The 15,727-nt window shown below is 35.3% G+C and overlaps 1 protein-coding gene across 1 annotated transcript; it reads left to right on the top strand.

Annotated features, from left to right (window-relative positions):
* The first annotated feature begins 985 nt into the window (after window positions 1-985).
* Window positions 986-15,202, top strand: LOC122010365. The gene is made up of 3 exons (XM_042566870.1): window positions 986-1,544; window positions 9,808-10,065; window positions 14,888-15,202. Exons 1-3 carry the CDS (start codon window positions 1,137-1,139, stop codon window positions 15,080-15,082), a joined length of 861 nt encoding a protein of 286 aa, XP_042422804.1. The 5' UTR covers window positions 986-1,136; the 3' UTR covers window positions 15,083-15,202.
* Window positions 15,203-15,727: the final 525 nt, after the last annotated feature.

Below are 15,727 nucleotides of genomic sequence, written 5' to 3'. Positions count from 1 at the left end.
TCTATTTTTTTTTTCAATTAGTGAGGGTGGTAGAATGAGTTTTTGACTGATTATCTCTTTTAGAGTTGCTATTTTCTATTATTTATACTGGTGCATGTATAAATTTTATGAGATTTTTATCGAAGGATATAATGGTTAATTAATGTACTTTTTTCCTCTTGAGATTTTTATTGAAAATGATAAAAAAAAAAAGAAAATGGCACAATTAACTTTTACAAGATTTCTCATATTTGACTTTGGGTCAAAGAGGTTAAATGTTATTTTTTAAACACAGGAGGTAAAATGTTACTAGATAGAAAATATAGAGGGTTAAAGGTATTTTAGCCTAAAATTAATAAATTTCTAATTAAAAAGGAGTAAATTGGAGAAAAATCTCTAACCACAACTTCAACTTTACATGCAGTTCCCATGTTTAAAAAACTTTGTTTCCATTCAATGTATGCAAAGTTTTGTTTACTTCAATTATCTCATACAAGCATTGTTACCTAATTGCCTCTTATATTTTTTAAGTATAAAAAAGTCCAAAAGTAAATATAATTCTTATCAAATTCAACATTTTAACTATAATCGAGTATATTTTTTTATTAAATTGAGCATGATTTTTTTCACTTAATATAATTCCTCCTAAATTTAGTACAATTTAAACATAATATTACATATTTCTAATCTAATTGAGCACAATTTAAAGAGAATATAGTATATTTTTTATCCGGTGGAAAAAAGTCATACTTGATAAAAAAAATATATTAAATTTCTAATTTAATCTACTAAATTTAATAAAATTATACTCATTTTTAAATTTTTATATTAAAAATATATAAGAGCGAATTAAATAAATTGATTTTCATTATGCTTAGTTAGTTAGTTAGTTAGGGAGCGTGAAATTATGATTTGAGAGTACAGGTACATTTTCTAAAAAAAACAAAACAAAGAAATAAATGTGTCCGCTTCTATTCCTCAAATTCGAAATCGCTCCTCATGCTCTCCTTATCCCATTCTCGTGGTTCCGGCGTTATCTCCTCTTCTGGTTCCTTTTTTTCCTTTCTTTTTCCACACCACTCCTTCGGAGTTTCGCCCTTGCCCTTCCAAGTTGTAATCGAAGAAAGTAGATCCGACGAGCTTTTTCTCCACCTCCGATGATGAGCACACCGTGCAAGATCTCCGCCATCGGAACAGCGCTTTTGTCCCCTTCTCCTGGCCCCCATCCTCCCAAACCCTCTTCTATCCGCCCAATCCATCACCTCCCTTTTCGGCGCCCGCTACTCCTGCGGACTGCCGATCGGCTCGCTTGCAAGGCCGCCGAGGTTTCCAAGGTCGAAGAAGAAGAACCTAAAGCGCCCGCGGCGCCTGAAACCACTGACGGGAGGAACTGGTTTCCTGTCGTCCCGTTGTCCGCGTTGCCCAAGGGGGAGCGTCGCGTGGTCATCCAGGATAACGAAACCATTTTGCTGCTGTGGTACAAAGACCAGGTCTTTGCCATCGAAAACCGGTCGCCGGCCGAAGGAGCTTACAGCGAAGGCCTCCTCAATGCCAAGCTCACACAGGTTCCTTTTCTGCCATCATTTCTTTATCCAAGTTGCTAATGGTTTGTCACCGTAATGCATGTGCACAGAGACGAGGTTTTCCTTCTCCCTTTTTGACTATCATACATGATAAGTCAAATTTCGGAAAGAAATTCAACATTCTCTTCGAATTTGGTATTCGAGTTACATTAAAAAAACATTTTAATTGTTTTTAACAAATATATAACATGATCAAGATGGTTATATTGGCATGCATGAAAGAAAAATTATGTAGGCGGTCCAATAATAAAAAGTGCAACACTTTAGTGAACCGCTCAAGGAAGTTTTAGTATTACCCATTTTACACACCTAACTTTCATAATTCCAAAAATACATAGCACATTTCCATTATACCTCTCATCTTTCTTTCCACGAAATAATTATGTGGGTTTGTGTGCGTCTCTCCAAATTTTTACTCTACCCATTAAAAAATTCATTGCTCCCAATTTATGCTATCGAATTTAGGTATGAAAGCATAGATACATTACGGAGGTTTGTAGGAGCATTGATTTTGATTTAAAGTGACTTGGAGTTCTTTAGGTTTATCAGTCAGTTTTGTACTCCTATAAGCCTCCTTAATGTATTCACACCCTCAAATCTAAATTCGATAGCATAAATTGAGAGCAATGAATTTTTAAAAACTTATAAAGGTTTGTGCAAAAACTTGAAGATGCACGCATGCAAATCCACGTGATTATTTCGTGAAAAGGAGGAGGGCTATAATGGGAATGTGCTAGGTGTGTTTGGTATTATGAAAGTTAGATATGTGAAATGATTAATATTGAAACTTCCTTACGCGGTTCAGTAAAATGATGTAAAAAGTGAGATCAAAACCAAGTATGTTCTTGATGTTTTTTGTCCTGCCATAGTATCAATAATCCAAGTGAAGCCTTCATCAATTGATTGTTCCATCATGTGATTACTCTTCTCACACAAGCCCATGACCATCTAATAATTTGTGACGACTAAGATGCTCCTCACAAAGGACATGCGTAGTGAAGTCATTTAGCATGCATGCATGGTCTAATGAATCATACATACAATGTGGACAATTTTTGCAGTAGCTAGTCTTGGCCTAGTCAAACAAAAAGCAAGTGTTGGGAGATTCAAACCATAGTGTACATGGGGATCAAGAGGGGTGTTTCTATAATGCAGGAAAGTTTTGATGTGGAGCTGCTTCTTGAGGACATTCATCCATGCCATGTAACATTAGAATATTCTATGCTTGCCAAGTTCAATCCTTTTAGCAAAGAATAGTTGGAGATTTTGGGGGCAATTGATCAAGCAATCACAAACAATCAATTTTACTGTATAATTAAGGATACATCTTTAATGTAGAAAGGTAATTCAATAATTGCCTTAAGCGTTAGAAAAGATTAATTGAATTTATCGATTGTAGATTTAGGAGCTTCAAACCAAATGACTAGACATAAATAGACTAATAAATTATAACCCATGGCACAAGATAACAATCACTATAGCGCACAGAACACTTCCCAAAGTGATTGGGATCGGGAGAGTAAAAATTTCAAACGACCAATGTTCTTTTAGTCCCTCAATTAAACTGCAATTTACTATCAGTTAGTAGACTTACTCAGGATCACAATTGTGTCACAAATTTTTCTCCAAAACGTTGTGAATTCTAGGTCTTGGATTCGAGGAGGATGATCGGTATTGTTAAAGAATGCTTGTGGCTTTATTTTCTTGAGGTGAATAATGATTCTCCTAAAAGAAAAGGTCATAATAACAGCCATTTACCAAGTCAAAATCTAGTTTCTATTTTTTTTTTAAATAGGACAATGCTATCATGTTACGACACTCTAGGTTAGGACATCCAAATTTTCTATATCTCAAGAACCTTTTCCCATCTCTTTTCAATAATAAAATATAAATGAATTTCAATGTAAAATTTATCAACTTACAAAATATGTTCGAAATTCTTATCCTAACCTACCTAAAAGAATCACAACTTTTTCATTAATCCATAGTCATGTGTGGGGTCCATCTAAGTTAAGAATATTATTGGATCTCGTTGGTTCATTACATTTATAGATGATCACACTAGACTTACATCACTTTTCTAATGAAAGAAAAATCAAATTAGACATAGGTTTGATATTTCAAAAATTCAATACCATTGTTCAAACTCAATCCCAAACAAAAATACAAATTTTGAAAACAACAATTCAAAGCAATGTTTTGCATCCATTCTTAGTGATTACCTAATAAGTCAATGGATTGTTCATCTAAGCTCTTGTGTTGACGCACCTTAATAGAATGAACTAATGAAGTAGCCGAAAGGAAAACCAGAGATATCCTAGAAGTAGCCTGCCTCATATTCCAAAACAATATTGAGGGAAACCTTTCTCACCGTAACCTACCTCATAAATAGAATGCCTTATCGAGTCTTAAAATTCTAGACCCCATGCCAGATTCTTCTTAAAATACACCTAGCCACATATCTTATATTCTTCATCTCTATCAAGTTGTCGGCTACTTTGCTTTTGTCCATATCCATAACCAACATCAGGGAAAACTTAATCCTCGAGCCATTAAGTGCATCTTCTTGGGATATCCTTCATACCAAAAAGGGTACAAATGTTATTCTCCAATTACAAGAAAATTCCATAATACCAAGGATGTTACATTTTTTGAATACTAGCCATATTATCCTAAATCTAACATTTAGGAGGAAAATAGTTTCACACAAGAATATCAATTTTGGGATATCAATATTGAGATCAACGACCTAGATATTCCCCACACTTTATCAAATCGGTTGAATACCCAAATGAAAACTGTCCCTATTCACCCAAATGAACCCATGGTTCCATACCTTGACTCGCCGCAGAAATGCTTGAACTTCCAAATACTTCTTTCCCAATCTCTTCCTCTTGTCCAACTATTAGTCTTTATTCCCTAAACACTAATCAATCTGAAAACAATAAAATCAATCCGAAAATAGTAAAGACCTTCTCACATATCTTAGAAGGAAAAAGAACTAAAAGAGATAGAACACAAAATATTCTTGAGCAAATCTAAAATTGGAACTAGACTTGAGATCTAAAGATCCACAAGGTAACTCTAATCCCGAGTCTTCCAAAGATGGTGATCATCCTATTGCAAAAAGAAAGGGTGATAGAGAATGAATAAAATATCCAATCTATAACTTTGTGTCTTATCATGGGCTGTCTTATAAGTATAATACTTTTTTGGCAAGTTTGGATCAAACACAAATTCCTAAATCCATACAAGAAGCTCTCACAAAACTGAGATGGAAGGTTGCCGTTGAAGAAGAGATCTGAGCACTAAAGAAGAATGCAACGTGAAGATCACTCAACTACCACTTAGAAAATGTTCTGTAGGTTGCAAATGAATCTTCACAATTAAATACAAAGAAGATGGAAGTGTTGATCGGTTCAATGCATGGCCCGTTTCAAAAGATTGACACAATCCTATGCTTGGTTTGAGAGATTTACTATAGTAACCAAATAGTGTGGTGTATCACACTCTTTTTTATTAAATGCTCATCTCAAGGGAGAATTGTTGTCCTTACTGTATACATGATGACATTATTCTCGTAGATCGTATGCAGTAGATAAACACACTCAAGAGCCTACTAGCTAAAAAATTTGAAATCAAAGATTTGGGAATCCTTAGATATTTTCTTGAAATGGAAATAACTTGGTCAAACACAGGAAGCTCAGTCTCTCAATGAAAATATGTTCTAGATCTTTTGAAAGAAACTAATGCTCAGATGCAAGCCAACAAACACTTTCATGGACTCAACAATCAAACAAGGAATCAAAGAGGAGTGTGCATCAATTGATAAAGGAAGATATTAGATACTTGTGGACAAACTACTACACACAAGACCCAACATTGGCTACTTAGTATGGTTAATCAATTCATGAAAAATCCAAATGGAGAGCATATGGAGGCAGTCTATAGTATCTTAAGACATTTAAAACTAACACTAAGAAAGGCTTGTCTTTCAGGAAATCAACTGCTAAAAGCATTAACATATAGAGTGAAGGGCATATGGAGGGAGTTAATAGGATCTTGAGATATTTAAAATTAATACCAGAAAAAGGGCTTGTACTTCGGGAAATCAACAGACAAAAGCATTAACATATACAATGATGCTGATTGAGCAGATCATTAGTAGATTGAAGATCAACTTTCGACCACTACACATATGTGTGAGAAAACTCAATTACATGGCGTAGCAAGAAACAATTGATTGTGTCAAGAAGCAATTAGAAAAATAACACATGGTATATGTGAGTGGGTGTAGCTACAAAGACTCTTAAAGGAGTTAAGGATCGTCATTGAAAAGCCTATGATGATGTTATGTAACAATCAGTCATTTATCAATATTGCAAAGAACCTAGTGCTTCATAATATAATGAAACACGTGGAGATTTATCGTCACTTCATAAAGGTAAAGATAGAAGAGGGAATAATCAAGTTCTGCATCTGCCAACTAGTCTTCAAACAGTAGAGATCCTCACTAAGGCTCTACCAAGGAAGAACTTTGAAGATTTAAAGTCCAAGTTAGGCTTAATCAACATTACAACCTAGCATGAGGGGGAGTGTAAAGTATTGTAGAATAGTCTAGCTTCCTTATATATATATATATATATATATATATATATATATTTCTTTTTTAGGAGATTCGACAAGTTCTCTTTCCTTATTTTCTAGATCTGGCATCATCTATAAGTAGGGTTGTACAATATGATTTTTATGAGTTAATACTATTTTAATTTCCAATAGGGAGAGAATCATCCATTGAAGAATCATAGGCCATGTAGTAGGAATGAGGGTTCTAAACCATGTGCATTAGTGTCTTAGCATTGGTTTTGCTTTTTTGTCTTAATTCTGTTGTATATCTTGTTTACGCGGAAATGTCACAGGTATAAAAGCTATTGACATCCCCCTTTAGCATATCAACCAGCCACTACTCTCAGTCCCAACAAAACTAATAGAGTGAATGAGAGAAAGAGAGAGAGGGTTGCTGGCAGAGGGGAGATTGATGCCTACAATTGAGGTCGACCATGCATAATGATAAAGGTGGTGGCATCGACATAGCATGTACAAATAGAAGGCAGAGAATCGGGTGAGAAGATTATGTGGAGAGAGAATAAGGGAGGAAATATATATAACCCCAACAATTCAAAATTTCCACTTAACCCAACATGATATTGGTCTATCCATGTGGAAATTTGGTTCGACTCTAAACTTGCCAAAACAAGTCCAAAGTAACCTTAATCATCATGTCTACACAATGAGTTCTATCCAAATTAATCTTGACTTTAATTCAACCCCAAAACCAAATTTAGTTTGGCTTAAGTTAATTCGTCATCTAAAATTTTTTAAAAATATACTTTAAAATGCAAAAATTTAAATGAGATAAAATTCATCATTTAATACAAGATATTATTATTTGATAGAAAATATGCTAAGATGCATATGCTAGGATAGGTTTTGTATTTTGTATTTAGACAAGCCAAATCTTTAGAGCTGAAGATGTTAAGACTAAAAAACTCTAACTTCTAGCCTATACCAAGAGATTTGAATATGACCTTGTAGCTGGTTCAATAGAGAGATAAGGTTTATGTAGCTAACCCCAAATAATTAGGACTAGAATGAATTGTTATAGGTGTTATTACATGGTATGTTGTAGAAAGCGCATAAGATGAGTAGATTGATATCTTTACTAATCATGAATTTAATCTTGAACCAACATTGAAAAAGTAGACTCAGTATATTTTCCAACCTGACCAACCCTAACCCTAACCCGAACCCAAACCTAACCTGAATAACTCTAAAACCCGATTCAAAATGACTTCTTTTTTTTTGCTACTTTCCCTATAATTCTTCACTTTTATTTCAATATTTCATCATTATTATACTAACATTGATATTAATATATATAAAAACATCTTAATTTTCAAAATAAAATTCGATTTAACCCCAAAAAATCCACTAAACCCTATATTTGGGTCAACCCGAACTTGACCCGACCCAACTCGAAAATTTTCAACCCGAAAATCCTCCATTCCGAACCCGACCTGAAGTCGGAAATGCTTAACCCGAACCTGATTTTTTTTGGGTCGACTCGGGTTGGGTCGTCTGGTCATCGGGTCGGGTTCACTTTTGACACCCCTAATAATTATCTCTTAATTAACCACTTAAACTCTTCTAGAGGTACAAGTATGTTATGCCAAGAGTTAGAGCCTTATGCATGTGACTCTAGGCTCTTATAAATAATGTTAGCATACCTAATTGATTAACTTGTTTAATCCGCATGAAGACTCTCTTCATTGATTTAGGTACACAAGTTTTGATTAGTACGACTAATTATTTTAGAAGTGGTGGAGTTCCACAAAAGTCTTTCCACAACAATGGTTGTCATGCAATTTAATCCTCATATCAACTTATACTACGACATGCGTTTAGGACTTGGATTAATGTTTATCCTAATAGGAGACAACCTAAAATTTTTGATATAGTTGCAAGCTACTTGAAAAATGTTCAACTTGAGAACCTTTGACTTTCTCTATGAATCAATTTTTAAAGTGATCACTGATCAACTCTGACAATAGCATACACTTCTCTTTTCTATATTGAATACTCACTCATCTCTATAAGGTGGCTTACATCATACCTATAGTAAGTATATACTAACCTTTTTAAAGGTCCAACCTATTAGTATCAAAATATGTTGCTCTTCTTATGAGATGACCATTGGAATTGCAAGTCAAAGGACCAATTGCACCCACCTGGTATAAGAAGACTCATAAACAACACTAGGTAATATATCAAATCGATCCTCATAGTGAGCACGTCTAGTGGGTTTGTTTCCATCATCCTGCCTATATACTTGTTTAGTCATCAACTTGCCTATAGGTCAACTATCAAAAACCTAACACCTACTAGTTGTACCATAAAGCCAATATTTTGTCTCAATATCATTATATAATAGTATTAGTTGATCCATTACTAAAGTAGTAGTATTATTAAGATAGGTTATTACAATCTACCAATTATATAAAAAAATAAGATTCAAAATAAAAGTGATGTTTTTATAATTTAATTGTCCGTAGGCCACCATCATTAATGTAGGGGTGGTATGTTGAAAGGGGGAGGAAGGAGAGTGCCAATGAAGATCGACCAAGTGAAAGGAGATAGTGAAGCAATAGAAGGGTGGATGGGAGTGGTGCAGACAATGCAAAATTTTAGCAATGTTAAATTTCATTTATTTTTTAATGTAATAGGGCAGAGAATGATGATGGTCCGAAGAGTGACATTGCACTAAAAATTCAAGGTAGAGTTTTCCTCTTCTTGATGTTGGGTTTCTTTAGTGGTCTATAAATGTGCCACAACAATATAAGTTTGATGAAGCTCTTTGAAGAATTGAAAATAGCCATTATAAGGATGCTTGAGGTGAGATTACTCATCCATGGAATGACTTGATACTAGTTAATTTGAGAGTTGCGACACCATCAGCTATGGATGAGGATGACTAGTGTTCGTCTTTGGAGAGGAGAAAAAAATTCCTTAGATTTGTGGTGAGAAGAGAACCCAAATTCTTAGAGGATTATAAAGAAGAAAGAATAGTTTGTAATTTGATTTGTTTGATATTATTTCTATAATATGATTATATAGAAAGAATTTACAACTCTTTTATCGACTCGAATAAACTTGGTCTTACTCTCAAATGATAAACCTATTTCTCTTATCTTCATCCTTGATAAACCAACTCCCTATATTTACTCTTGCAATTAAAACCATTTACAATTAGACATACCATCTACTTTTAAATAAACCAATTAGCACCAAATTAAAAGCTACTGTTATTGAGGATGCCTCATAGTATAATTCTTTGCTGTTAACATGGAGGCCAAACTCATTATTGACCTGACAAAGAAGCAACATGTAGGCCAGCTTCATAATAAATTTTCATTGGCTCATCCATTCCCACATGATCTCATTAGGTGTAGTGGATTTAGAGACCCTTGACACTACTTGTTTAAGCCATTTCATCTGTAGGCTTCAATAGTGTACCCAAGTGTTGCCTCAAAAGCTACATGGTTTGTTACCATCTCATTAACTTTTATGTCTGTATTCCAGCAATCTTGGGCAGTGATCAATGATGTCCTTGGGATCCTCTTTAGATTATTGTTATTTTGCATATTGAATTCTCAACTACCCTAATAAATTTATTTTCTCTTTACAGGATGGATGCATTATTTGCCCCACTACTGACAGTACTTTTGATCTTCAGACTGGAGATATCAAGGAATGGTATCCAAAAAACCCAGTTCTTAGGGTTCTTACACCAGCTTTAAGGAAACTTTTTGTGTATCCTGTCAAACTAGATGGACAGAACATCTATATCAGCATGAGAGGAGGAGGGTCTGGGGGATCAGCTGAGATTGTTTTCAGCGGCAGAGCTCAACCTGGGGTGACAGCATCTGATGTCAATGTGGAAGAGGTTTCTGTCTTTCATTTGTCTTTTACATTCATGCATGCACAACATGCAATCACATATACTAGTACTTCTGTTTAAAAGGTTTATAATCCCCCTGTAACCAGAAGAAATATAAATCATCTATACCCAACATATAGGCTAGGAGACTTGCAAAGATGATTTCTCACTCTAATCTATAGCCTAACATGTTAACTCTATGTTATCAGATGTGAGACCTCAGTGAATTGCTATTGATCTGCCGATTTCATTCTTTCATCCCTTGAGCATAGAATAGGTGAAGTATTAACAAGAGAAAAAAAATGGAGTTGTGGTGGAGAACCATCTATCTCTATGGGCTTTAGAAGAAATTATTTTAGATGCAGAAAACAAAGTATATGAAGGCCCCTAACTTCCAAGGTTTGCATGGGAAACTTAAAGATTGACATGGGATTCCAAAACTTTTGTTTTAAGACTTGTTCAAAGTTGAAACTCTAAAAATTGCAGGGAGACTATAAGAAGATTTACTGAGACTTGGAAAACAAGTTACTTTTTTTTTCTCAAACTATTTCCTCTACATCTCTTATCACTTCTCCTGCTTCTAATTCCTATTTATGTACCAGATCAGTTGGTATGATGGCGAACTAAGAATATACCCTATTGTCAAAAGGAGCCAACACCTTTTCATTTTATAAAGAAACTCATGTACTAGTTCAGAAATTAAAGCGGCACTCACCTTTGTATTTGTATACTATGGCAACTACAACCATCTTAGCAAATCTTTGTACATCTAAATGACTAAACCTAAAAAAATGGTGATACGAACTAGCCATCTCAATGAAGCTTAAAACATAGAACGATGCCCTATCGTATAGAGTTCCATGACCGACCAACTTATAAACTAAATTGACATGCCATCACATCAATTGTGAACCAGTTTTATATCAAATTATCAAATTCTAAATTCCCTTTAACTTCTTGAAAAGCATCCCATGGATAAGGAAGTTATGACTATTTGAGAACCTCAACATTCTCCATATTCAAACCAAGGATCTTACTTAATCCTCATGCACCATTCTGCCTTGGCAATCCAAATAACCAAAGCACTTGCAGAGCTAGATGATGTTTGGTTTGTTGAAAATTTAGGGATTTGATGTGTGATATTTTGATGGAAAGTTTGTTCTAAGTGTACTTATTGATTGACATAAGACTAGCAAATAGTTCATGCTATGAAAATTGTAATAGTTTAATCTAACATGGTAAATTGTTGCCAACAAAAATGATTTATAAAATTAGATGAGTAAGTTACTAGTAACTTAATTAATGTTACCCATGCTACGTCAAACCTCATACTTTAGGATTGAACTTTACCCTAAATAACATACAAAAGAGCCAAGATCCCTCGAACATAATACTAAATAAAACATTTTTATTTTAGTTGCAATAAAAGTATTTAAAGGAAAGCCTTGGTGCAATGGTAAAGTTGTTATGGTGTGACCTAGAGGTCACGGGTTCGAGTCTGGGAAACAACCTCTTGCAAAGTTCAGTGAGATTGCGTACAATAGATTCTTCTCTAGGACCTTGCATTGGTGGGAGCTTCGTGAACTGGACTGTCCTCTTTGTTAAAAGGGCATGTGTGTTATGTTTTTTTTTTTCCAAAATGGTGCGCCACATTTTATCTTTCTTCAGATCACACATCTCCCTTTTTCACATACCTAAAATACTCTGATATCAAAGAATTAAAATTTTTTTCTTTCTAATTTATTTTAAAGGTTAGATTTTATCATTTTGGACATATAAAATAAAATAAAATTACTGTTGGATTTGGGAGACAAATTACAAAATAAAATTAGTTTCAAGTTACAGCAGTTTTAGAAGGACCGATAAGGTGTTTTTTTTTCCCTAAAATCACCTTCATCGTCATTTTTTATTCTAAATTATTCTGTTGTACAAAAAAAAAAAAAAACTGAGAAGGAACATGTTGATACAGTTTGTTTTTGCTAAAATGACTTATTTTAAGCTATCAGGTTTTTGCAAATAAAATAAAATGATATTATACTTCTACTCCTTACACTGAACATTCATGTCTGCTTTCATTTTGACAATACGAGTAGTTCAAAGTGCTTTTGTAAAAACACATTGAGAAGTTGAATACACCTTCATCTGCTTGCCTTTGTCAACAACCTAAACTGAGACCACTGTTACTCTTAAGAATTCATATATGCTTTCAATTTTATCATAGAAGCACCCTAGGATAATTAAGGTGTTTTTGCAAAAAAAAATACCTTGATGACCTTGCACTTGTCTAAAATTAAAATGAGATTATATTTCTGCTTCGTAGATTCAACAAAACTCATATCTACTTTTATTTTTGTTATATGAGCAATGTCAAGGTGTGCTTATAAAATCACTTTGATGGCCCAACACTTGTCCAAAACATAAAATGACACCATATTGTTACTCTTTATGTTCTTGAAAATTCATTTCTGCTTTCATTTTATGATATGAGTAGTGCAATGATATTAAGGTGTTTTTGCAAAAAGAGATTGGTGATTGTATATTACTCCCACCATAGAAACATAATCATATATCACTTTCTAAGACCAAAGAGCATAATCATGGTCTCGTTTTAGGTTTTTGAAGTGTAAGGTCATCAAAGTCTTTCCTAACTGAGGTGCTTTTGCAAAGAACCTTGCACTACTTCGACAGTAGAGATGAAAACACATGATTTTTTAGGAATCTAAGGAATATAATCATTTCATCTTTTGACAAGTGGAAGACTATCAAGGTTACCAAAGTGTTTAACACCTTGATGGCTCAAAATTAGTTATCTTGGCTAAATAAATCATTTACGAGTATCTTCTTTGAGTCTCAATTAGTATATTAAAGTCCATTACCAGTGCCCTCTTGAGAGTCTCAATTAAAATATTCAAGTCCTTTTCTGGAAAAAGATCCTAGTGAACTATGTGCTCCTTTGGAGAAATTGGCCTTAAAAAGAGGTGAAGAAAGGGGATGGCCGAAGTGAAAGTGGGAGTATTACTTTTCTAAAATGATAATGAATGGTTTTTGATGATATTTTTGTTGGGACCGGTATCTCCCGGAGTGCGCAAACTGATATTGATCGTCGAGGCTAGTGTTCGACACGATCTCCGTAAATGATATTGCTCCGCTACGGTGCTAACGGATAGCAGCAATTCGTTCCCAAGATACAACGACGAACGTCTCGGAATCATAGCACTCCGAATTCCGAAACCAGCGAACCTTCTCGTAGGCTATTTGGACTCTTTATGCACAAGATGAGATGAATGCTCAAGAGAGAGTAGAATAGATGAATTCGATGATTCGAATGAATTTTCCAGCATCTGGAGGGTTCTATTTATACCAAATGAAGAGGTTGAATGCCTTTTGGGTGAGTGGATGTGTTCTTTGGGTTGGATCGATCTGGATCGTCCATTCTGAAGAGTTATAACCCTTCACATATTCCACTTTAATCTCATCCATCAGATCTGAAGAGTTGTGACCCTCAGATCTCGCCTATTGTCATCAGCCATCGGATTTGAATCTACTGCTCCATTCGATCTAACGCTTCAGATCAAGTCTCATCCCAAGTGGTCAGATCGTGACTATTCGCGATCTAACGCTCCAGATCGCATCACCGCCGATCCATCACACCTCTTTGATCAACGGTAGCCATCCGTTTGCCCCAATCAACAGTCCAGTCATCTCTTCTTGTCGACATGGATGCCACATAGGCATTGTCATGTCAGATACGAGTTTGATACGTCACCCGAGTGTCGCGTAGGCACTGCAATGTCATCTGGAGCAGAAGTGCAAAGTGCGCCTACAAAGCGCCCATTGCGCACGTGGCGGGTGGCGGGCTCACAGGTGCGAGCACCTGCTCGCCCTGAGAAGAGAGCACTTGGTCTTTTTCTGAGTTAACTCCATTAACACAGCATCATTAATAAGCAAAGAATGCCCATCGAAAATTTTCGATATGGGACTATTCTCCCATGCATTTCCTTATATATCATTAATGAGTAATTAATGTTTATTTGGGCCGACTTTAAACAATTAATTTCTCATTCACCTTTAATCGGTTTTGAGCAAATTAATAGTCTAAATCTATCTACGCGAAACGTAGATTTCAATTTTGAAGTCAATTATGACTTCTATCTATTGATGACATTCCGATTTTTCCACAAAACCGATATTGGTCCATTAAGGTTCCAATATCCAACAATTTTTACTTGTTTGATTGCAACATCCATTAAGTCTTGGACAGGTTCTATGGTTTTGTTCGTTAAATATTATCTTTCACTTTTCATTACTTTTTTTTTGAACTAAAGACTTGACTGCATATCATTTATGTTGAGTATGTTGAGTAGAACTTGATTGCTTGTATTTCGTAAGGTACTTTTTAAATGATCTTTAACAATGTTTATCTCTTTTTGTTCTGAACGTCCCATTTCATTTCATCCATGATACTTGAAGTGAGATACCTTGCTTGTTCAGAGGAGACAAGTAGAATGACATATTCTACCTGACATAAGCTAAATTTGGAACATATCTACTTTGATAAGTCAGTCTATCCCAGAGGCCCTTAAATCAAGATGGGTTTGTTCCACTCTGGACTTAGTGGTTTATACATCTGAACTAATTGCCATATCGTATGTCCGTCAGGTGTTAACAGATCAGTTGAAAGTTTGCTTTTTTCCATTCTTTCTTCAGATTTATTGTGGAAGCAGTGGAAAGAAAATACTATTTTCATTTTTATTAGCTACTTCCCTTATGCTAGAAGTTGATATTTGAAATTAGTATCATTAATTTACGATGCAGCTATTTCTTGTAGGTTAAAATGGTAGTGGACGAGGATTTTGAAGGCTTCGGTTTCACTGGCAAAAATGAATTGCTAAATGGGAAGGTGGCCATAATTGGTTTCTTATTGTTGATTGACTTTGAGCTTTTAACTGGTAAAGGTCTTCTCAAGGGCACGGGTTTCTTAGACTTCATATATTCAATTTCAAATGCTTTCGACTCTTTTTAAAATTTGGTACAAGTGTTGGAGTAGCCAATTAGTATTCCTCGTCTTCATGTACCCTATTTTCCTGAAACCAGGAACACTGCATCTTTCACCTGAAGAAGCGCTATCATCTCATGGGTGTCATTTGTGTGCATGAAACATGTATTCACTGTACTGAGTCAATTTTGGTGCTAAGCATGTCCACGGTACCTAAAATTTGTACTTGTGCTATCCTGTTGCTTGGGTGAATGCATTGAGGGAGGAATTTAAGTTGTGCACTGGATTCTTGCACCTGCCTCCTTATAAATCTTGCACCTGCCTCATTGCACCTTTACTACATTTTCTTATCACCTCTCCCCATTCTAAATCTTGCACCTGCCTCCTTATTGCACTCCATGTTAACATATCAGGTTTTATCCCCTGAATTGATTATATCACTTAGTGAAAGGACCAGCTAGGCCAGTAAGGTTCACTTTCTCTTTAAGATAATCTGATCCTATCCGAGCGCTGAGTCGACGGACGCTGGGAACGTGACACGTTCCGCTGTCTCTGACTGGTAGTGTAGATCTCCGGCGAACCTGCAAAGAAGCCGAGCCGGGAGGGGTTTCCCGGTGACGGCCCTCCGACGCTCAAGTCAGGCAACGAGAAATGAGAGAGGCAGCGTAACTA

This window comes from Zingiber officinale, chromosome 8A (genome assembly GCF_018446385.1).
Source record: "Zingiber officinale cultivar Zhangliang chromosome 8A, Zo_v1.1, whole genome shotgun sequence".
Lineage (NCBI taxonomy): Eukaryota > Viridiplantae > Streptophyta > Magnoliopsida > Zingiberales > Zingiberaceae > Zingiber > Zingiber officinale.
Note: the sequence above shows the minus strand (reverse complement) of the source record. Positions and strands in the feature narration are given on the sequence as shown.